This window comes from Dysidea avara, chromosome 5 (assembly GCF_963678975.1).
Source record: "Dysidea avara chromosome 5, odDysAvar1.4, whole genome shotgun sequence".
Taxonomy (NCBI): domain Eukaryota; kingdom Metazoa; phylum Porifera; class Demospongiae; order Dictyoceratida; family Dysideidae; genus Dysidea; species Dysidea avara.
The window spans coordinates 3,996,249-4,021,257 of record NC_089276.1 but is presented as its reverse complement, the minus strand read 5'-3'; the positions used below and the strand labels follow the sequence as shown (position 1 = coordinate 4,021,257).

The 25,009-nt window shown below is 37.6% G+C and overlaps 1 protein-coding gene across 6 annotated transcripts in view; it reads left to right on the top strand.

Annotated features, from left to right (window-relative positions):
* Positions 1-25,009, top strand: part of LOC136255730 (phosphatidylinositol phosphatase PTPRQ-like) — a 124,459-nt gene that overhangs the window by 98,052 nt on the left and 1,398 nt on the right. For 3 of the 6 annotated variants that reach the window (XR_010701060.1, XM_066048567.1, XM_066048569.1), the window contains 6 exons: positions 4,487-4,751; positions 4,802-4,844; positions 18,096-18,293; positions 20,023-20,108; positions 22,568-22,854; positions 24,191-24,472. Coding sequence is in view for 4 of the 6 variants with exons in the window: in XM_066048567.1 (XP_065904639.1) it covers positions 4,487-4,751; positions 4,802-4,844; positions 18,096-18,293; positions 20,023-20,108; positions 22,568-22,854; positions 24,191-24,472 (1,161 nt within the window). In the remaining 2 variants the exon portion in view is untranslated. Of the gene's footprint in view, positions 1-4,486; positions 4,752-4,801; positions 4,845-18,095; positions 18,294-20,022; positions 20,109-22,567; positions 22,856-24,190; positions 24,473-24,624; positions 24,754-25,009 lie in introns of those variants that run through there. The other 3 variants (XR_010701061.1, XM_066048570.1, XM_066048568.1) reach the window with 3 other exon arrangements.

Here is a 25,009-nt window from a genome sequence, read left to right as displayed (position 1 = left end):
ACTCTGGCTATTTCTACTGCTTTTTGACAATCACCACATCAGCATCTCTTGAAGCATGGTATACTTTACAATTTCTTTCCAAGAAGCAGCTAAGCATATTAATGAACTGCTACTTGTTGGTGCTGTTCATTAAAAAAGTACCCTTCTTCATGTTCAACTTCATATCTTTGGTGAATGACACAGCCACTCCGGAGTATCCTTTGGCCTTTCTCAGATGTACCATATCTTTTGTTGATGACTTCTCACATGTCATTCACCAAAGATACAAAGCTGAACATGAAGAAGGGTACTTTTTTTGAACAGAACCAACAAGTAGCAGTTCATTAATATGCTTAGCTGCTTCTTGGAAAGAAATTGTAAAGTATACCATGCTTCAAGAGATGCTGATGTGGTGATTGTCAAAAAGCAGTAGAAATAGCCAGAGTGTGCTAGTTGGTGATGACACCGATCTGATCTTCTTGTATTGTTGTGCTATCATGCCTGCTTGGAATCACACAGCATATTTTTCAAACTAGAGCCACTATGAAACCTAGGGTGTGGAACATAACTGCTGTCAAAGAGAAACTATATGCTACAACATTCTCTTCCTACATGCAATACTTGGATGTGACACAACACCACAGCTATATGGCATTGGGAAAGGTAAAAGTCCAGTAAATACTTTCAAATGTAGGCCAAAGTGTTCAGTGCAGTAGCATCTACACCAAATGACATCGTGGCTGCAGGAGAGCAAGCGCTAGTGGATTTATAAAGTGGAAGTCCAAAGGAAGGATTACACTTTCTCCACTACAAGCATTTTTGTGAATAGGTAGCTAAAAGTACTACAGTTGTTCTTCCATAAACTTTGCCACCTACTTCAGCTGCTGCTAAATATCATAGTTTCCGTGTATAATTCCAAACACAATAGTGGAAAGGTGATGCCAGTGAAATGCAGCCAACTGCATGGGGGTAGAAAGACTATGATGGAAAACTGATGCCTGTGCTAACTGATCTATCACCTGCTCCAGATGAGCTGTTGAAAATGATTAGATGTAACTGCCACACTGACTGCAGCAGCATGAGATGCACTTGCAAGAAATACAAGGTGAAATGCTCTTCTGTTTATGGTAACTGCAAGGGAACAGACTGCACCAACTCAGATACCTCAATCCATGAAGAAGATGATACAGATACCAACACTGAATGAAAGCGAAACTTACCATTTATATACACAAGAGAATAGATTTTTCCCTACCACAGCCATGGTTAAAGTACAATTCTATTATAATGAGTGTCATTGTGTATGTACATAACTTAACTTGTACAATGTCAGGTTTGGAGTTGTAAAGAATTAAATCCATCCTCATGACAATGGAGAATGAAAACAACTGAATTGTACATAAAGCTATGCTATTTCTCGGTTCCATGGTAACACATTCACCTTCTAGTCTTCATTATGACCCTCTGTTATGAAAATAGTCCCTTGCCATGGAAAAATATCATTAGGCAAGCAATAAATAGCTTAAACAGAAAATTAATTAAATGCGTGGGCGGGACTAAATAATATTACTTTTGTCCAGTAAAATGATGATAACTTTAGAACAGATTAAGCTATGGATACCACACAAGTGTCATCTTGTTCCTTATAGTGAGAGCAATCATTTGATACCAAATATAAATAGTTTGGATAATGTACAGCTGAAATAGAACCACAAATCCTAAGTTTTTACTAAAAATGGCTAAAAAGGTCATGCAAAAGGTCACTTTCCCCTTATGGGATTTTCCGGGACTTTTGATATGTTATAGAGCACATTTTTCTGTGCTAGAAACTGTTGAAACCATTTGTGTTGCAATTAGTTTAAGGTTAAACCATAAAATGACTGGACTACTAGACAATACTGGTTAATAACTGGCTTTTCCATACTGGTTCACAACACTACAGGTGAGTGTATATTTATACTCACTAGTTCCCAGGTAGGTATATATTTATACTCACTTGTGTTTTGAGGGCTATATGCCAAAATATACAGCTAGTTGCACGTTTGAAGTTTCACGTGATCATGGTATATATGGTAGTTGTAACATGGGCACGAGTGATTTGCCTGAAATATACGCACTTGCACTCGGGCCTGCATCATTTAGTTTCAATACTTTTTCCCGATCTTTTATATAAAGTGGCTATTTTACTTAATTAATTAATTAATTAATTATTAAGGTTATACATATGTACTGTAGTCATGGGCAATCATTCTAATAATTTAAATGCCTACCAATGTTTTGGAATCAGTCCAATAGAGTTTCAACTTCAAATTTGCTTACAGTTTGAGGCAGGTGAAACATGTAAACACAAACAGTACATCACTCACACTCTAGTTGTTACTTCATGTTTTTCTGGTACACTATATATAGAGCAGAAGTGGTAGGCTCTATAGGCATTTCAGGGGCGAAATATATTAGGGCATGTACAAGAATTTTGGCATGTTTCTTCCTAATGACAGAAATACCGGCCTTGGCAAAGCATCTACTAAATTTCTTGGTAAGTAACTTTAAAAATTTGCTTCCACATGCCCTAAATATTTTAGTTGTTTAGTTATTTGTGTTGAAATTTTAAGGATTCATTCATTTGTTAGTCTTGTTTTTGGCAGCAGTTTTGTTATAATTAAAATGTTGCTCTATCGTGGAGCAAACATCCAAGAATAGTTGTTGTTCTGTGATTCACATTCAAATAGTTGTAATACTACCACAACACAGTTATAATCTCTGCTTATTTAAAGCATTCGTCATGTCACACTTTTAAAAATATACTTAAACCCTAAATTAAATACTAAGAGTGAACCATTTTAAATTTCTTTTTATGTCTCTGCAAATATGACATACCTAACACTTCCACATAAACTGACTTTTGTAATAATTTTGTTAGTTACATTATATAATTGCACATGATTCCTGCACAGTGCAGAGATATTAATTTTTTTGGGAAGACTGCATCAGTAGAAAAACTGCTTTTCAGCAGTGCCCATACATTACACACAATATAATTACATACATATTAACATACATGCAAGTAAAAATTAGCTAAAATGAGATTTATATAAGTGTTTAAATTGTCCAAGAGTAGCTGCAGTGTAAATTGAGGCATTCATTGAGTTCCAAATCTGCGTTCCTTTATAGTAAAAACTATTCTTTCCATATGAAGTCCTGACTCTTGGTACAAAGAGACGATGACTGTTTCTTCCAACATGGGAGGTAACGGTTGTAGTATACTTAAATGTTTCTCTCAAGTAAGCTGGTGAGAGCTGATGAAGAGTTCTATAAACAAGGATGGCAGTATGGAATCTTCTACGTTCAGCCAAAGTATGGCACAAAAAACTTTGTGTAGCTGGAATCAACGAACAAAACTTAGAATGAATACGTTCAAACTTTTTAAAGTACTGTACAGACGAAGGTGACCACACAGCATCACAATAGTCCAGTAAAGGAAGGACAAAAGCACAATACAACTTGCCCAGCAGCTCGTTAGAAAAGGGACACAAACAATAAAGACAGTGCAGCTTAGACTGCACCCTCTGATAAACATATTGAGTATGCTTCTGCCAAGTCAAATTTTCATCAATGTAAACTCCAAGATATTTAAGAAATGGTACTTGAGAAAGCTGTTTTCCACTGATATTAATACACAAATCACTATCCCGTAATTTCTGTCGAGAGCCAATCAGCATTACATGAGATTTTCCCACACTAAGACTTAACTGGTTGGTCCGCAACCAAAACTCAACAGAATCCATATCACTCTGCAAGCCACATTGTGCTGAGAGCAAGTCACCACTAGAGCAATGTAGCTTCATATCATCACAATACATATTTAGTTGAGAGCCATGAACAACAGACGGTATAGATCATTCATGTATATACTGAACAACAAAGGGCCCAAAATGGACCCCCAAGGCACACCAGCATGAACCGTACCCCAGTTAGAAGCTGATCCCTGTAAACACACCCGCTGCCTACGGCACGACAAATAACTAGCAAACCACACAAGAGAATCATCCAGTACTCCATAGCAAGTCAACTTTGACAGTAGAATGTCATGATTCACACAATCAAAGGCCTTAGACACATCCAAGAAGGCAGCAGCAGTAAATTTATTTTCATCAATGGCCTTGCGTCAACAGTCAGTGACATGCATTAAAACATCCTGAGTAGAGTGTTGTGGATGAAAACCAGACTGTCTGTCTGATAATAAGTTAAACCTCAACAGATAAGAAACCAATTGATCATGAACAACCCGCTCCAAAACCTTTGAAAGCACCTTCAGTTTCTTGTTCAGTTAAGTTTACTAGTGTACTTTAAATGTCTGTACATGGCTAGAAGGGTATAGCAGATTTCTGATGAAGAAACTAACAGAACTGTACTTGAACAAAACATATAAGTTGTACAACAGATGTACTCATATCCTTACATACATACATGATTTTGTGGTGATTGTGCGTTGCTTCTATTTTTGTAGTCACTACAAAGTGGTGGTGGTAATAGGAGATCTCTCAGATAATACAACTGATATCCCAGATGGAAAGCTTTTACCATATCGTGAAGCCTTGGACAATAAACTAAACTACTATGTAGCTATAGTGGGTACAGTGACTAATAACAATCTTACACTAGGAAATGGAATGACTACCAGTGTGGATACATTAGAGTACTACTACTACAATCGACCTCTCAACCACAGTCAGATATACAGTTACTTCATACGAGTATACTTCCAATGTTGTGTATGTTATAAGATATTATATGTACCATAAGGCATGTGTGGTCTTTGTAGAATGAAACTATTTATACAACCAGTCACTTTTCATCTTCTTTTGGTAAGCACTGTTAGTCTGTATATTTGGATTGTAAATTATTCTGCATTACAGAAATTACTAGTCTCAGTCTGTCGACTCATCTGTTGATGATACACCACGAAGAACAGTACAAGAAGTGCCTCCCAATCAATCCAGTCACTGTAAAATTACGGATGATTCTCATGATAGACAACGCTGAAATAATGAAGCATTACTGTAAATAAACGCCTATGCGATAGGGGAGAAAGAAATGGGACACAGAAGAAGACAAAAATACAGTACGTACCACTCAAATGCAACATCTCACTTGTCACTCGTGTCTTGCATGCTTGCACTAGACACTTGAAAGAAATTCTGAGTGTCAAGCGATATATGCTCTCGAGACAGTTTGCAAGCATTTTATACTTATTTTATTCTCGCACTGCACTCACATGTTCATGCCAGTTATCAAGCGAGTGGCAAGTTTAATTGCTACTCTGACTCCTCTATTCAATTGCTGCTGACTCCTGTACTAGTTCATGGCTTCAGGACATTCCTTGTGATTCTCTCAACGTATCCATGTCTTCCCAGGAGTTTGTATATTCTATTCATTACTTCCCAAGAATTTGTTTGCTTTCTTTGTTGATGGCTTAGTGTTCTACTACTTCTCCAGTTTGTTGCCCCTGTGGTGGTAGCATTGTTGATCAATATGGTGATCACCTTCTTGTGGACTCATGCATGTTATCATGATGCTTGGTGTGATGTAATATAATGCTTTGTGCGATATAATATACCATGCTCTTCTTCAGGACTACACTACCCACTACAAAGAACAGTGGTGTGCTGGCTTGTCTGTGTGACATCTTTCACTACATTGGAGGCCTGGATACTTTGACATCATTGTATGTTGTCCATTGCAGGAATCTTGAGTTGGTCTGCAGCCTTGGGTAGGGTGGCTGCTGTTAGAAGGAAAGAATATAAAGATGCTCATCATGATGAGCTTGTGCAAGTTTCTGGTGGTGTCTTTTTCCCTTTGGTGGTTAAATCCTTAGGGTTGTGGTCAACAACTAGTTGTCCTGTCTTGCAGGACATTGCTGCTAGGACAACCACCAAAAGTGGCATCGCTTGCAGTCTTGCCCTTCGTCATTTGCTGGAGCAACTCTATATTTGTCTGTTGTGCCACAATGCTCAAAATTTTTACATATGTTCAGTTTGTTGCCTGGCAGTCCTCTGTGGGAGTTGGACTCTTCCTCCTATTCACACTTTCTGCTGTGTACTCGGTCTTAGGCTGCAAATCTTGTTGATGCCCCTGTTTGGGGTTGCGTGTATGCTGGCAATCCATGCGGTGTTTTCTAGGTCTATGTAGGCTCTGTAGGTTAGCTGTTTTTCTTTGTTTTCAGTCTGTTAAACTAGGTATACTACTAGCCAGAGATGTGAGAGTGCAATTAGGCCAGATAAAGAAATAGTCTAACAATTGGCAGGCTAGTACAGTACAACAATTGAACCTACAATGTAGTGGCAATTGAAAACAGAAGGTTTATTGCAGCCAGGACTTCCAAAATAAGCTGGTCACTTGAACAATGGACTTATTGCATTCAGAGCCAGAATGTACTGTACCCACTGCTGCTGCTGCTACCATGCATACATACTCACAGATCTTTTTAAAACGAAGCTGCTATTGTTCCAGCAGCCAGAAGCACTTTGCCAGGCTATTGTTTCAGCAGTCCAGTGAAGGGAAATTCCCTAATCAGAGTGAAGGGAATGCCTATCCTGGTGAAACTAGGCCAACCCTAGCTTGCCTCAAACTCATCCTGAAACTTGCAGGGGCATATTTACAGGGGTTCCAGAAATGCCGTTTTAAATTTAAACTTGTAGGCTTGTACCAGGAACACCAAACTATCATAGTTTGGCTGCATAAATGTTCACAACAATGGGAATAAAGCAGAGCACAGTAGCGAATCTAGGATTTTTAAAGGGGGGTTTCTGAAAGTTAGTATAGCTGAATAAGGCATCTGGTGACATTACTGTGGAAATGTTTGAGATTTTAGAAGCTCTGAGATCGGGTTTTAGGCTATTTTTAGTTACCAATTACAATAAATCCAATGCTTTAAACTGTAAATACTATAGCTAACTATCAAGGCCGGAGGAGACGGTCCGGTTGGTCAGGCCTGAGCCGGACCAATAATCTGGAGCTGAACCAACTAGCTGACCAGCTCGAGCTATATTACTCTCATGCAACCTTTGGACGATCACATCTACATGTAGCTATGTACATTTTACAGATGTTATTGAGAATGCATGACACGAGTAGTTACCTAGTTTCTCAACCTAACTAAAGGCACAAAACTACACGTATAGTACCTCCAATTACCGTACAGCATAGCATTCATATCATTTTGTGCAGAAATGATTGTGGGCTCAACATACAGTATCACATGTGCTGACAGTTGGCATTTATCACATGTAAGGCAGGTGCCATCTTAGATTCTAAACCAGCACACTTATATCACAATTCAATCCTCATACAATAATCATTAGCATTCCTTGGCTTGTCTCTCTTGGCTTCTTTTACTGGGCGAAGGGCTGGCAGTGACAAACCAGGTGACTCATTCGTGGCAAGAAGCTGTACACCCATACATTACATGGCGGCCATCTGGATGAGATTTTGAGTAGAAATCACTCCTCTTCAACTACCCACTCTTCCTGTCGAGATACTGAGCAAACTCTCAGTCTCACCCACATCATGCCATTTTCGAATACTGATTGATCTCGTGACTGTCCACCAGTATATTTACGTGATGGTCTGTTCACTTCATACAAACCATTATAGTAGTATACTGCATATTTGTAGTTGCGTAGCTTTTTATTGTAGCTGTATGAATTCATTGTATAGCTACGGCTAACTGCCCAGTCGATTAATTATATCCTAGCTAAAGGGGGCCATGCTGCATGGGTTCTCTGTGAAATTTGGGGGGAAAGTTGCAAGATGCTATAGCTAGTTTTACTTTAAATTTTAGCATCAATTTTAAATTTTAAGGCATTTTCAAGCGTTTAAATTGCAAAAATTCTGCAGCTCCTGGGGGTTGCACCCCCAGACCCCCCTTGAACTTCTTTCATGCTGTGTCCTCTGTAGCTATGTCAGGTCTACAATTATATACACGGTATAGAAAGTTTGAAGAACAACAGATAGGCTTGAGTATATTTATATAGCTAGCTAGCAGTGCAATATAGTGAAATATCACTAAAATTGCATATTTGAGTGTCTAATTATCAACAATTTCCTGTGGGGGGCATGCCCCCAGACCCCCTAGAATGCTCGTGCTTTGCACTTCGCACACTGTGCAGCAACTCCTCTCTCATTGGCATGTATATAGTAGCAATTTCAACATTATAGTCAATGGCCTGACCAACCCAATTTTCTCTCCTCCGACCCTGACTATAGAACAAATATGGTGACTACAAGCTGTAGTTTTGATTGCCCTATTAGAGTAGTTACATGACTGCTCTATTAGAGTATCTCGATCGTTTTTAATGCAGTGGGAGATGATAAGTGAAGTGTTGCTGAGGGTATAATAGCTATAAATAGTGTTAATGAAGTGCAACTTGCTACTGAAATACAGTGGTATATAGTTGTTTGCTATGACAAATTGTCAGTACAACAATGTTTATGTATTTAGACAGCCATGGCAATTAGCTAAATTAAAAGGGGGTTTCTGTTGAAACCCCAGAAACCCATCTAGATCTGTCACTGGAGCAATATAGCTACAGTGTAATAGTGAACTTGCTCAGAAGGGGATTAAGGGAGAAAAAGAGTAGGAAAATGAAGAATGTGAATTTCAAGAATAATACTCTAATAGAGCAGTCAAATGTATTCTAATAGCACAGTCAAAAGTACTTTAGTAGAACATTCAAAATGGATTACGGTATACTAAAAAATGTAAGTACAAAACTAGTGTGAAACTTGGTACCTATATCTGAAATTTTGAGTTTTTAATTGGAGAATTTTGATAAATATTTGGATCTCTACATATAGTGTTTACTACTCTTGACCAAATAATTGAAAGGGAACTAGGCAACTATAAGCATATATTAAAAATAAACTTTGTATTAGAAAATATTAATCTTCAAAATCTGTCTGCTGCTTCCCCTGCATCAATAGCTCACTACAAAATCTGAAAACAACCTTGGAAAAATCCTGGATATGCCCCTGAAACTCCCTTCATGCAGACAGTGAAACAGGCAAAGCTCACCACTAAGGTTAGGGTCCAGTTCAGCTTTAGTTTCTTCTTCTCCGTGTAGGTTCTGTAGCTTTTACTATATAGCTTATTTCATTTATTAGATAGATACTAAGGGAGGTGGGTAGCTGGCAGTGGTGTAGTCTAAGTTTTATTTTATTCATGTGACTGCTGGAACAATAGCAACAATGTATGATGCATATATGTATATAAATAAATGTTGAGTTATAGTGGGCTAACTGATGAATGAAGACTAATTGAGGGACATGTGATCTACCATGCCACGAATTGTGAATACTGGACATCAGTCACAGTGATTAGGCATCGTGTTATATATATCTAATCCAAAACAGCCAAGCTGTAAAAAATGAGTGCGGCCCTGAGAAAAGCTATGGTGAAAAAAGATGTGAAATCCAAGGTGGCGGCCAAGAAATGGCTGTGATGGTAGGTTAATGGTAAAAATTTTAGTAACAACAATTCAGGTGAATTTGGTGCTGCTAGGTCTTGGCACAAAATTCACCTGAATTGTCATTATTAAAATTTTTACCATTAACCTACCATCACAGCCATTTCTTGGCCACCACCTTGGATTTCACATCTTTTTTCACCATAGCCTTTCTCAGGGCCGCACTAATTTTTTACAGCTTGGCTGCTTTGGATTAGATTTCACTTCTTTTTGTATTTGTATACCCCAAATAGGCCGGCTTTGGGACTTTTTTAACCTATATTTTTTTCATTACCACAGGAAGAAGAAAAAGATGAAGAAGATTTAACTATTTCTGATTTTATCAGTAAATGTACAAATTATATATAATACATATATTTATTACATATCAATTATTCCCTATGGATAACTTGTTTGCAACTGATCTCTCTACTGGGTGACTTGATATGTAGCCGATCTCTATACAGGGTAACTTGTTTACACGTACAGTAGCTGAACTCTCTACAGGGTGACTTGTTTGTAGCTGAACTCTCTACATGTTGGATTCTTTGTAGCTGAATTCTCTTCTGGGTGATTTGTTTTGCAGCTGAACTCTCTACATGGTGGTTTCTTTGTAGCTGAACTCTCTACAAGGTGACTTCTTCTAGCTGAACTGGTGATCTTTTCATAGCTGAACTCTCTACAGGGTGATATGTTTGCAGCTGAACTCTCTACATAATGGTTTCTTTGTAGCTGAACTCTCTACATGTTGGTTTCTTTGTAGCTGAATTCTCTTCAGGGTGATTTGAACTCTCTACATGGTGGTTTCTTTGTAGCTGAACTCTACTACAAGGCGACTTCTTCTAACTGAACTCTCTACAGGGTGATGTTTTCGTAGCTGAACTCTCTACAGGGTGATTTGTTTGCAGCTGAACTCTCTACATGATGGTTTCTTTTTAGCTGAACTCTCTACAAGGTAACTTCTTCTAGCTGATCTCTCTACAGAGTAATTTGTTTGCAGCTGAACTCAGGGCCGCCCACAGGGGGGGGGGGGGGGGGGGGCAACTGGGGCATTTTTCCCCGGGCCCCAGCCTGAAAGGGGCCCCAGGAGGCCCCATGAAGGGCCCCCTGAATACCTGTTTAAAAGATCGATATACTCTAATAGAGCAGTCAGATCTAAATACTCTAATAGAGCAGTCACAGTATTCTTCAGAGGAGCAGTGTAGCAAGCTTATAGATAAGGAGATATGGTTGGTGATGGGTAGTTATTGTCATTGCCAGCAGGTTGTGACCTTTTTTTTTTTTTTTTTTTTTTTTTTGGTCTTCACCTTACAACTTGGGTCAAGGGCCCCACTTTAACTCTTTGCCCTGGGCCCCTTAATTTCTCTGGGCGGCCCTGGCTGAACTCTTTACATGATGGTTTCTTTGTAGCTGAACTTTCCACAAGGTAACTTCTTCTAGCTGATCTCTCTACAGGGTGACTTTTTTGTAGCTGAACTATGATTTGCTTGTAGTTAAACTCTACACGGTGATCCTTCTAGCTGATTTCTCTACAGGATGAATTGTTTCTAGCTGATCTCTGGATGACTTGTTTCTAGCTGATCTCTCTACCGGGTTATCTGTTTGTAATAGTTATTGAACTCTCTAAATGGTGATTTGTTTGTAGCTGAACTCTCTACAAGATGCTTTGCTTCTAGCTGATTTCTCTATAGGGTAACTTGTTTGTAGCTGAACTCTCTACAGGATGGTTTCTATGTAGCTGAACTCTCTACAAGGTGATCTCTTCTAGCTGATCTCTCTACAGGGTGATTTGTTAGTAGCTGAACTCTCTACAGGTGATTTGTTTGCAGCTGAACTCTTTACATGATGGTTTCTTTGTAGCTGAACTCTCTACAAGGTGATCTCTTCTAGCTGATCTTTCTACAGGGTAATTTGTTTGTAGCTGAACTCTCTACAGGTGATTTGTTTGCAGCTGAACTCTTTACATGATGGTTTCTTTGTAGCTGAACTCTCTACAAGGTGACCTCTTCTAGCTGATCTCTCTACAGGGTGCATGATTTGTTTCTATATAGTTGAACTCTCTACAGGTGATTTGTTTGCAGCTGACCTCTCAACATGGTGGTTTCTTTGTAGCTGAACTCTCTACAAGGTAACTTCTTCTAGCTGATATTTCTACAGGGTGACTTGTTTGTAACTGATCTCTCTACAGGATGATTTGTTTCTAGCTGAACTTTCTACATGGTGATCTATTCATAGCTGAACTTTCTACTGGGTGATTTTGTTTGCAGCTGATCTCTCTACACGATGGTTTCCTTGTAGCTGAACTCTCTACAAGGTAACTTCTTCTAGCTGACTCTCTACAGGGTGATCTTTTTGAAGCTGAACTTTCTACAGGATGATTTGTTTGCTGCTGAACTCTCTACATGATGGTTTCTTTGTAGCTGAACTCTCTGCAGGGTGATTTGTTTGTAGCTGAACTCTCTACAGGGTGATTTGTTTGTAGCTGAACTCTCTACAGAATGGTTTCTTTGTAGCTGAACTCTGTGCAAGGTGATTTCTTCTAGCTGATCTCTCTACAAACGGACTTCTTGTAGCTGATCTCTCTACTGAGTGACTTGTGTCTAGCTGAACTCTCTACAGGGTGATTTGTTTGTAGCTGAACTCTCTACAGGATGGTTTCTTTGTAGCTGAACTCTCTACAGGGTGATTTGTTTCTAGCTGAATTCTCTACAGGGTGATCAGTTCACAGCTGAACCCTTTACAAGGTGGCTTCTTCTAGCTGATCTCTCTACAGTGTGATTTGTTTCTAGCTGAACTCTCTACAGGGTGATTTGTTTGTAGCTGAACACTCTACAAGGTGACGTTTTCTAGCTGAGTTCACTCTTGTTTCTAGCTGATCTCTCTAAAGAGTAAATTGTTATATATAATTAGTAAAGCTGAACTCTTTACAAGGTGGATTTAATTGTTAAACTCTCTGCATGAAGACTTGTTTGTAGTTGGAACTCTCTACAGGGTGCATGACTTGTTGATAGCTGAACTCTCTTCTGTGTGACTTGTAATAATTATACAGCAATGTAACTGAACTCTCTACAGGGTGACTTGCTTGTAGCTGAACTGTCTACAATATTAACTGGTTGCTGCTGAACTCCCTACAGCATAACTTGCAATGTAATAGAAATCCCTCCTGGAGGAGACTGAGTGTGGCCCCGACTAGACATTGGGTGACCTGCAGTTCGATTCCTGGGGTTGGAGGGATTTTTTTTTCCTTACTTTGGCCCCTTTTCTGTTACACCTTTTCAGCTATAAGTCACTAAGTCTAAGTCCTTGAAATTAGGTTAGGTAATCCTAAGGCTGCAGCACATGTTGCTGCAGACCTTCAGTGCTGGTCACTGTAAAGCATTAATACAATAATACAATAAAATCTGTAATAGAGTAAGTCATGAACTAGCTGAATGCTCTATTAGGGTGACTGTTCTATTAGAGTATCTCGATCTCGCATTTGCTACACGGAGTTGGCTTTGGAATCATAACTCAGTGGTTTGTAATCCGATTCTTCTGTACTACTGCAAGGACTTTCTACGATGACTATTCCAGCTACATACCCATTTTCAGCTCACTGCTCTATGCGGTTTGCCTGGTAGTCGTGAAAATTATTGGTATTTTTATTCACGAATCTTGATCGCGCAATTGTTACACACCTTCGGTTTCGTGTCATATCTCCATGATCTTTATTTCAATTGCTTTCAAATCACCAAAAGGCACTCCTACAATGGTTGATCTATCCAGAAAACGATTTTCAACTCATTCCATGAAGCTGTAGGCGTGACAACAAATCGATCTTGTTTTACGCGAATAATTGGTCATAAAGCCTTAACCGTTCATCGAATTTGCACCAAATTTGATACTAGGATTTGCCTTTGGACTGCCTTTCTGTGTGCCAAATTTCAAGGTGATCGGAATACGCATTTGCGTTTTATAGCAATTTTTGCAAGTGTGCAAAAACACGAAGAATAAGAAGAAAAAAACGAAGAAAAAAACCCGAAACTTTGGCTGCTCATATCTCGGAAATGACTTGAGTGATTTCCTTCAAATTTGGAATGTGGACTTCCCTAGCTGGCGGGCAACGCTGCAGCAAATTTGGTTCCAATCGGAAAAGGGATCACCGAGATACATAGGTGTGAAAATGACGTTTTCTTTCTTCCTGTCAATATACTGACGGTTTGATATATATATAATATATATATAAAGAACTTTGCGTGGGAGTATCAAAGCAAAAAAGTGTTCTATATTCGCCATAAAGGCACAAGTGTTCTATATTGGGCAGTTATAGAACACTTTGGGCAGTTATAGAACACTTTAGTAGACCACAGTTCTTTATCAGGTAGTTATAGAACTGCTAGGTCTATTTTGTAGGCTGATAGCCTACTTTGAGTGAGTAATCACTCATTTTGGTCAGTACAACCAATCAACCAAGCCAGTGTAGGCTGATAGCCTGACTGTGCTGGCTGACCAGTCAACCCAACCAGTAAGATGAAAACCACTGGATTTTATTTATAGACACACTTGAAGATTTCGATGATGGTTTCTTGTGGTCAGCAGCAGTGAACGTTCTTAGTACGTTTTGCTCACATAAACGGACGAGTCCTAGGAATATCACGGAAATATGCTTATTAATATACCACAATCAAAACTTTACGTATTGAGAAGACGGACTAGACTCACAAAACGACTAATGAAGGCGTAGCACAGTGCAACGCAGGCAAAACACAGGCGCAATGCTTATTCTCCGATGATAACACCCCTCCGTGAGTTTCTAATTGTTTCGTGTGTCTTGTGTGTACCTCAAGTTGACAGTTCTCTATACCAGATAAAGCACTGCCTTTCGCTCGTGCTATACGTGAAATATAACAGTCAAAGAGTGGTCTCGAGACAAAATATAGCACTCGGCTTCGCCTCATGCTATATTTGTCTCTCGCCCACTCTTTTCGTGCTATATTTCCCGTATAGCACTCGCGGCAGTGCTTTATCTAGTACATATAATATATATATATATATATATATATATATATATATATATATATATAGTAGTTGATTTGACATCAGATTTTTATAAGTGTAGCTACCAACATCAATGGGTGTGGTCACAAGATCAGCTTCATATGATAATTGGTGGACAATGTAGTAAAGTTCATCAAGACTACCACTGCAATGGCTGAGACTTTGTAACTAGGAAAAATCAGGCAACATGGGTTAGAAGCTTTGAGCCTCTTACAGTGGCGGATCCAGGATGGGGCATTTGGGGCAAATGCCCCCCCCCCCCCCCCCTCCTTCAAGAAATTGCATACAAGATCGATATACTCTAATAGAGCAGTCAATTACTCTAATAAAGCAGTCACAATGTTCATGAGGCAGTGTAGCTTACCTATGAAGCTACAAATAGGATTTTATTTTACATAACAGACGTGATATAGTAGGTAAGGATAACTAGCTATTATTGTTGTGACCTTTTTTTTTTTCTTTTTTTTTTTTGGTCTTCAACTGGTTTTCAGCAAGTTTTTTTGGTCTTCAACTGTTTTTCAGAAAGGTGCCCCCCCTCTTTCGAAACTCTGGATCCGCCCCTGTCTTAATAGGGATCATGGTGGTTTAGGTTGTTTTTTTCCCAACTATATCACCCAAAAAGCAGCCTCACCTTTTCCTTATAACAGCTTGGCAGTATTGGTTAGTACAAGCTCACAAACATCTTCAGAACGACCCTAAAACAAATTTCTATTTAACAGAATTTATGCTGACTAACTGACTGACTGACTAACTAACTAATTGATGTCTCCAGCGAAGTACAACTTGACAATGGACAAGGCTACGGGCTTTATTTCATCACCATTTAACGTTGCTTCATCTGGAGACATGTTTTTTCCACTTACAATACAATACACACATCATGGACTTCCCTTTGTCATCCTTCATGTCCCAAGGTGTTGGCTTCCCTGTGGCTGTGTTGATTAGACATCACGCTTATCACCCGTATTTTCCATAGCAAATGGATTGGTTGCACACATGCTACTTGTACTGTTCTTTGTTTGTAACACAATGTATGGTGGAACATTCATAAGACGTAGCATAATAGCTACTTAACTTTTCATTAATTGATTTTGGGGCATGTATTGTGACACAAAATTGATTTCATGGCATGCCTGGTGGTATTCTTTCTTTGATGTGGTATGCACTGGTTCAGTAGTCATAATTATGTTAGAATAATGTAAACAAGCAAGTAGAACAAAAAAATTCAAGTTGAATTAGGGATCAAAGAAAAAAGTACTGTACGACAGGAAATATTGACTAAAATGGGAGCATTTATATGGGCAATAGGTGGAGTCATTGTGGGATTGGATTAGTTTGGTATTTATGGTGCAACAGCAGTATAAATACCAGGAATGGTTTCATGTATGGACCACACCCACATTATGGATAGTGCAAAATAGTCATTTAACAGGAACTAAGCTTAACCATCTAGGTCTCTATCTATGGAAGACGAAACATGCTTAGAAACAGATGGGTGAAGAAATTTTGTAGAAACAAGCCTCTAAACACTGCAGTGTGTTTGGGATATTTAAATTACAATTACAATAAGAAGTAAAGTGTTATGTACAAAAATTAGTCAAATAAAATCCACAAAATAATGCTATTATACCGTCTGTCTTCCATAATCATCATTGGGTAAAAACAAACCAGTTTATAGCTGGCTTTGAGGTATTTAAAATACAAAAGAAATAAAATCAATGCGAAAACAGCTAAACTGTAAAACATGGTTCAGGCTTATTTGTGAAATCAAAGATGGCAGCAAAGAAATGGCTACAGTGATGTTAATAATACCAATCAATTTTTTTATTGGTGAGGGGTGTATTATTACTTTTGATTTTGCAACTTTTTTCACCTAGGGTTTTGAAAGCTGCATCATTTTTACAGCTTAGCTGTTTTTGCATAGATACCATATTTACTTGGTTAAACACCATGGCATTTACTACTTTAGTTCCAAAAATTGATGCAGCAACTGTTCAAAATCAGCTATCACTTAATGCTTGAAAATGATGTTTAAGCCTTTATTTAATGAAATTGATTGTGCCTCAGAGTTTATAAGTCCAACTTGATTAAGTTTTTTGTAAAATTTCCAAAATGGGCAAGTTCTGTAATTACCAAAATTGGCAAGTTTTGTAATATCCAATGCTGGTAAGTTTATAATTTCTAAAATTGGCAAGTTTTAATTTCCAAAATTGGCAAGTTTGAATTTCCAAACTTGGCAAGTTTGAATTTCCAAGATTCCATTATTGGCATGAAGTAGGCATGCCAAACTTGGCAATAATTATAAACATCTCATTTTCTTGCCAAAAATGGAAACTCAAACCCACAATCAATTTTTGTCCTCTTTGTGGCATGATGGCTCACCCTTAACAACGAGTCACGCTGTTCACACTAAGAGGCACATGTTGAACACCGCGCATGTACAAATTCCAGTTAATGCTCACTAACATTTCTAATTAATGCCTGCATAATAAAATAACTCCTACATTAACTTGGTTTAAATTAGGGCTGAGCGATACTACTGTTTTAGCGATATATTGCGTTATTTTGAAAGTATCGATATCGCGATATTTTGTTATGAACTATTGTGATACCATGCCTGTACATTACTGTCATTAAAAACCCATTTGTTATGCGGTACTAGGCTAAGAATCCTTGTAAGTGATAAAGTCCACCCACCTGGTTTCCCTTGCAGAGAGGTGTGAACACCACAACATAACCTCAAAGCATGTGTTACAATAACTGTTACTGTAAACAAGAATGATAGTGGCTAGTTTACTATCACCTATAAGGACTTCCTGCAGGAATGCTGAGTAATACAGTATGTAGCAGCAGCTATGATTGACTTATTCATAAGTATCGTGAACTATTCAGTATCGTGAATAGTGGCTTCAGTATCGATCGTGATACTAAAATGGCAGTATCGCTCAGCCCTAGTTTAAATGTGCATGTAAACCTCATTTAGCTTGCCAAGGAAAATACGTTGCTCTATTTTTTGCAATAATTCAGATCCCACATAATGCCAATGTTGGCAATAATGGGGGTTATGAATTATTGCCAAATTTGAGAAAAAGGTTCTACCAAATTTGGGCTTAAAAGAGCCAGTTTTGGAAGTTTGGTAACTTTTACATAAATTTTTTGTTATCACAACTTTGAAGCTGCATTTCATAAATTGCCAACAATGGCAAAATAAAATTCTTTTCATTGCCGGACTTTGCTTTTAAGGGTATTCCAACTTTGGCAATAACCCATAAGCTGCAAAATATGGACAATGCTGAATTTACCAACATCTGGGATAAGCCTAATTTTGCCACAATTAGCAAAAATGTGATACCAAATGTTGCCAAAACTGGCAAAAAGCAGGTTTATCATAACCTGCCAAAATTGGCTGTTGAACATACCTGGATTGTGGCACCACTCAAGTACAGCTACTATCATCATAAAGGAAATTTTTTGGAGGAAACATGAATCCTCATGATCTATGCTATCATATTAATGCTAAGCTTTGGTAAATAATGATTCCTAACTTTTTATTGCTATGCTGTACTGCATCCTCAGAAATAACTTCAGCTGATTTGACATCTCCCGGTGGTGGAACATCTGGAGATGGAACATCTGGAGATGCTATTGGTGGAATAATGGGAGGAGTTGTAGTGGCTATAGTCATTATTGTAGTGTTGGTGGTGTTGATTGTGTGGATGAGAAGATCACAGAGTAATGGACAAGATAAAACCGATGGCAATGAATCAATTCATGGTACTTGCACTAATAGTATGTATTGTGATGGCTGCATTGGTTAATATGGTGGAACCTGTTAATCAGGACACTTGAAAATGAGGACACTTGAAAATGAGGACACCTGTATAATCTAGAGCTGAGGGATAGTGGTGATTAATCGATTATTGTGATAGCTAGTAACAATCGTGATCTTGATAGTATACTACGTGCTATCGTGATCCAAATCTGTGCTTGGTCAAAAATATGGATAACAAAGCAAAGATGATAAAGTTGAAGTTCAGAAAGCTGTAAAAGACCATTAGCTTGAGCATGGACAACAAAGATCTGACACATAACAAGAGTGTTAGAAAAGCAGATGTGTGGTTGGAGTATTCAAGTGTTTGTATAAGTGTGGTTGAGTGTCTTTAATTACTGTTAGTAACTATATGTATAAATATATCTTGATACTATCATTATCATGATATAAAAGTTACTATCAAATTGTGATTATGATAGTTGTACTATTGCTCAGCTGTAGTATAATATGGACACTTTGGTAATTGTCCCAAGTATCCCTTAGTACATAAACTGACCTGGAAAATAAGGACATCTTGATAATCAGGACACTTTGTTTGGTCCCAAGTTGTCCTTAATTGCAGGTTTCACTGTACATTGTTCTATGTTGTTTAAGTGCATTTTGTATAGGCTCTCTATTGTGAACATTTTATGATGCATATGTGCAGTACCAACTGACAAACGTACATAAATCAGAAATTTTTACTGTCAGCAAGGAGCATTGTATATATTGATATCATTATTACTTTTGATCCAGCTGCTAATGTTCTGAGTAGTTAGAAGGCTCCTGTTCGTACAGGGCAGGGGCGGGTGGAGCAGGCCAAAGAGTGAGGGGGCCAGGCCAGCTGTAAGTTGAAGACCAAAAATGAAAAAGGGGGTCACAGCATGCTGAAAATAGCTGTTCTCCACCAACACAAATATATCTCCTTATTTATAACTACACATATGTAGCTAAGTAGCTTGCTACACTGTTTCTCTGAATACTGTGACTGTTCTATTAGAGTATCTCAATGTTTCTTGCAAACGGTGTCCCATAAAAGTGGGGAGGGGGGAGGCCATGCATCTCCACCACCTATGGTACAGGGTATTTAACTCTTAGGCTTCAGCATTATGGGATGTAGTCAATCTGTTGATATAATTATTTAGTTTTATAAGTAGCTACAATTTTATTTAATTTTGTCTTGCCAGGGCTCCAATTATTATCACTTTTTAGTAGCTTGGTAACCCTGAGACTAGACTCCCTACCCCATGCAATTGTCAAATATCAACATCATGTAGAAGTAGCAACTATCTTTGTTTTCTGTTCATGTGTAAGAATTTAGCCTTCCTTTGAGGTTATTGTTTTCTGCTACATGCATGTTTTTTTATCAAGAAACTTTGCCATAATACTAATAAAATATTTTGCATGAATATTTTAATGTTTTAAATTTCCTGATGTGATTGTGTGTATTAATACCTTAAATTTTGTTAATTCATAGCCATTATTAAGCTTTATTTTCATCCACATCATTGCAGCCATTGCATGGCCACACCTTTGACATTGCATGGGCACCACCTTTGATTTTACAACTTTTTTCACCCAGGCTTTTTGAAAGCCGCATCCTTTTTATACAACTTGGCTGTTTTTGCGTGTATACCTATATATGAATATTTACATATGCATTGTTGTGTATGTACTGTATTCATTTTACAGATGCTAATGTTTTAACTACTGGTATACCTAGCAGTGTTGAGAATGCAGTACATCAAGCACATTCAGTGACGTCACAATCAACTAAGGTACAGTAACACCTGAAGATATCTACAAAACAATAAATGTGGAATATGCTCTAAAAGCAGTATTAAAGAAAAAAGTAAATTTTTTTTCTAAAAATTAAGAAATTTCAGCTCAATGATAGTAAGTAGAGACAGAAATGTGTGACAAGCAGACACATGTGGTACAAGTTTGGAAAAGTGGCATATAAGGCTATATGTGTATGGGTTCTCTGTAGAAGAGTCTGCCATTTGAATGAAAAGATTTAGTTTAAAATAGTTCTAGTAGGTCAAGTAGCCAAATAAAAGGACAAGACTAAAACATGGGACAGACTGAAAATGGACTCAATAAACTAACTAGTATAAAATTTATCTGCTTGAATATTTCTATTTTACATAATTACTTGCTTTATAAGAATATCAATGTTACAATCGATTGAAACTAATCTCTGAGTACCATGAGCTGATATAAAGCACACTGCACTTATTTCTAGTCTAGAATTTAGTCTTCAGGTTACATAAGTGCATGATAACCGAGACACAAGGTTCAAAATTGTTGAAGACATGATTTTGTGTTCAGGTTGATATTATTATTATTATTGCTGTAATTGATTTGGTATCTGCATGTAGATTGTAGTTAATCAGCTGACAAGGTGCTGGCTACTATGTACAATTCATGTTTTGCTTATTTTAAACCACACAATGAAGGGATTAACTAAATCTCAGAAATCTGATGCCTTTTGTGACATTAATGTAAAACTTGTAAAAAGAATGTTAAGATTTCTGTCTCAACCTCATTACTTTTTATAATGCATCAGTGCCCTAACCACTGTATCACTGATGCTAGCTGCCAAAAGCCTGAATCAAACAGTACAGTAGTACTGTTTACATAGGGAAAGCCCCTAAAGTGACAAGTGCTGCCTAAAATGCCACCTTTAACAATCATCCTTACATGAAGTAAATCACCTTAATGAAATAATTATTAGTCCATCTAGCATCAAATACACAAGAAAACACTTACAGGTAGTTGCATATATATATATATATTTTTAAATCATCTAAACACAAATTTTCATCTACCAGTGTGCCTGACCACAGTCGCAAGACTGAAGGCCAAACAAAGCAGTGCATGGCCACCATTTTATGCCACAAACACACCAGTAGCATGTGTTTTTTGAGGTTCTGATGAGTGTTTTCCCTCTGCATTTAGACTTTCCTTTTACTTCATCTGGTTGGTTGTCATTTTCTTCATAAAATGAAATTGTGTTGTTATGTTTCCATATCAACATTTCCTTGAGCAGCATATTTAGATGCCAAAAATTATTTAAAGTGCTTACAGTATTGTAAGAGGTACTGGACACCTGGTAGATACCTGTAACTTCATGATAGGTTAGAGACCACACCCATTAACCATCTTGGTTAATAATGATTGAGTGCTTACTTTATCATGATGACCACACCCCTTATTATTGATCTAGCTGTATTCATATAATGCTAGCACAGTAAAAATATGAAACCAGCCCCTTGGCAGCTGACAGGCTGACTCGAGGTACTCTAATACAGCAGTCACCCTAATAGAACAGTCACATGTGTATAGCAATGTTACATGCATTGTAGCTGCTGCGGTTGGCGAAAAGACATCAAACACAGTGAAGAAATCAAGCCTGTTGCCTAAACCATAATCAAGTTATGCTTGGTTGAAGGCAAAATTAAACTTTAAAGAATAGAATTTTAAAATAGTTGGAAGGATTTTGAATTATTCTAGACATTTATGAGCTTGGCTATACTTAACCAATGCTTCCAGCTGTCACAAAAGGAAAAAGAGGTTGGTAAGCTCAATGAGCATATCGAACAGTACACATACACTGCGCATGACAAGCAGTAGACATACAATGAGCGTGTCGGACAGTACACATATATATACTAAACATGGCAAACAGTAGGCATACAATGAGCCTATCTAGCAGCACACATACACAATAAGCATATCAAGCAGTACACATACTACGAGCAAGGCTAAACATACCATTATGAGGAACTGAGGATCTGAGATTAACATTCAGAGGCTGCTTCATTCCCACTGGAAATGTTAGCATGGGATTGTAATGTTGATATATGCACTTGTTAAAAAAAGAGTTGATGTCAACCTTACTAAGATTTCCTTCCACGAAGAGGATAATAACTAGAGCAGGGCACAAAGAGTGGGTACTCATCAGAACCATTATAGCCACATGTGAGTGTGCTATTGTCATGTAAAATGGGTTATTTAGCCTTTTGACTGTGGTCAAGGCTAGCTGGTGGCTGACTAAAAGTAGTGAAATTTTGAATTTCTTGTATTTGAAGTAAGGCTTTTCTGTGAAGATTTCTTTTATTTTTTGTGGAGGTGTTGTTTTAAGATGCTGTTTTCTTTACTTTGTAGTGGAAAATCCTTACTATACGATACTACTGTACTGTATGGTAATTACTTGTGTACATTTTATTTGCAGCTGGACTATGAAAACAAAGAAGTAATAGATGCACATGTGAAGTCAATATTAAACACAACATTGCCAAATACAGATGGAAAATATGAACGCCTTTCACCAATAGAGGCGTACAAGATAGCACCTGAAGAACTGACCAAGTCCATGGAGATGGAACAACAGGTTTATGCCACACCATGTAAACATGTAGATTGTGGTGCAGTGTACTGTCAACCTTCTAACAATGAACAGAAAATATATGAAGAGTTTGAAGGAAAAAGATTCTGCAAAGTATTTCATGAAGAAATCGAGTTAGTCATTGTATTCACATGTACTTATAGTGTGCCATAACAGGATTATTATCAGGAATAACAATTATATACAGATTTGTACTCTTTTTTCCAGACAAATTGTCTTTTATGTGTAATAATTCACATACCAAAATTGTTCTCTAGAAATTCCAAAGATAGGATCTGACCTAATTTTAAACATTTTGCACACTTACAAAGACCTTAATAAATCAAACATTATTTTTTATTGTAATTATCTTGAATTTTGTTACCTTAAAAACATTTGAAGAGTTAGGGATAAATATTGGCATAAAAAAGCCAAATGTTTCATCAGGTTAAACCGCTTACAGTAAATCAGTCCATCAATAGGTTATCGTTTATGTATAGTTAAATTTGCTGTGATTGTGAAATTGGAGAGTAACACCTGTCCAGGTATAACATACTTGTGTAACATTATGCCATCAAAATACTCCACTAAAACAGTCACAGTTTAATAAGACATTTAACTAATTCGTAAATAACCATCAGTGTAATACAATTATTAATATAAAATGTGATGCATCCTTCCTCTTGAATTGTTTTGTTATGCTGTAGGAAAACAAGGGCAAAACAATCTCTGAAGCCAGCTGTAAGTTGGTTTTGGAGCTTGTGAATATACGTAAAATAAGTGATACCTATATATGAGAAACAACTAAACTGAAAAAGGGTTTGTCCTTTAAAGTATTTAAATTCAAGGATGGGTGATGTCAACATCAATAATGACATGTTACTTATTTCTTGGCAGATTTGGCTGCCACCTTTGACTTCACTGACTTTTTTCTAAGCATTATGCTTTTGAGCTGATCATTTCAGTTATTATCATTAATGTCGTTGTAGCCATTTTGTGACCGTCACTTTTAATTTCACTACTTTTTTTCACCCTGACTTTTAAAGGCCACTCCTTTTATACAGCTTGACTGTTTTTGCATGGTTACATTTACAGTAATGCTTCAGCTACAAGTTGTGGCCTGTTGCTGTATTACAAGAGCTATCTGAATACTTTTGCGGGTCTATTATTAACTGAAATGGAAACATGGCTACTTTAAAAATTGCAACAAAATACCTCTACAAATACATGCGTATTATTCACAAAATAATGGCAGCATAATTGCCACATCCCTGCATTTTTAGGGTTGCACCATTTGTTTTCAGCTTGAGTGTTTTGCATAGATGAAATAATGGGCATTAAACAATTTGTGTGCCATATAGTGATTGAAATAGTGTATAAACCTTATATTTAACGTGTGTATATGGACACTTATTTGAATAACACACTGATAAGCAAATTGTGAGTGCTGTTTGTTTCCAAAATATATAGGATTTGTGAAGAATTAGGTACTGGGGAGTTTGGAGCAGTCAGTCGTGCCATGTGGAAGCCTACCAAGCAAGAGAAAGTGGAGGTTGCTGTGAAGACTTTAAAAGCAAATGTTAGTCCAAAGGATAGGGTACGATTTCTCCTGGAGGCTGCCATAATGTGTCAGTTTGATCATGAGAATGTGGTGAAGCTTCATGGTGTAGTGACAGATGAACCTGCCATGATCGTACTGGAGTATGTGCCCAATGGGGACCTGAGGAGTGTACTACTACAATTGAAACAAGTGTTAGTAAACATGTACATTACAATTTAATCATGTACAATGTCTTATAATGTAGGAGCAGGAGTACAAGTATATTGCATGGCATATTAGCATGTGAACAATGATTGCATAATATATTTAAGTAATTGCTGGTGTTAATGGTTGCTGTATTTAGCCCAATTGAGCCACTACATCACATGAAAACACAATGGTATTGAAGGAAAATGTCTAGCTACTGTTAGAGTTCTGGTACTGACAAGGATTCCTAAAGATGTGGTAACACACTTGTTTAGACCACACAAAGGTGAAATGCTTGAATTTCATTGGCTCCTTACAGGTATCTAAATCCTGTAGATCCCTTGTTCATGTCTCTATAGATCCCTGTCTCTGGGGCGATACAAAACACCAATTATGCGCCTGTAAAATTGGCAATGCATGGGCATTTAACTGGATAGCAAAGTGCCGCAACATGTGTATGAGTTACAGGGAGGTGTATTGGGCTTTTTAACACTACATTTCTCGTGTCACAAGCAGCTGTGAAGGTACAACAATGAGCTGTG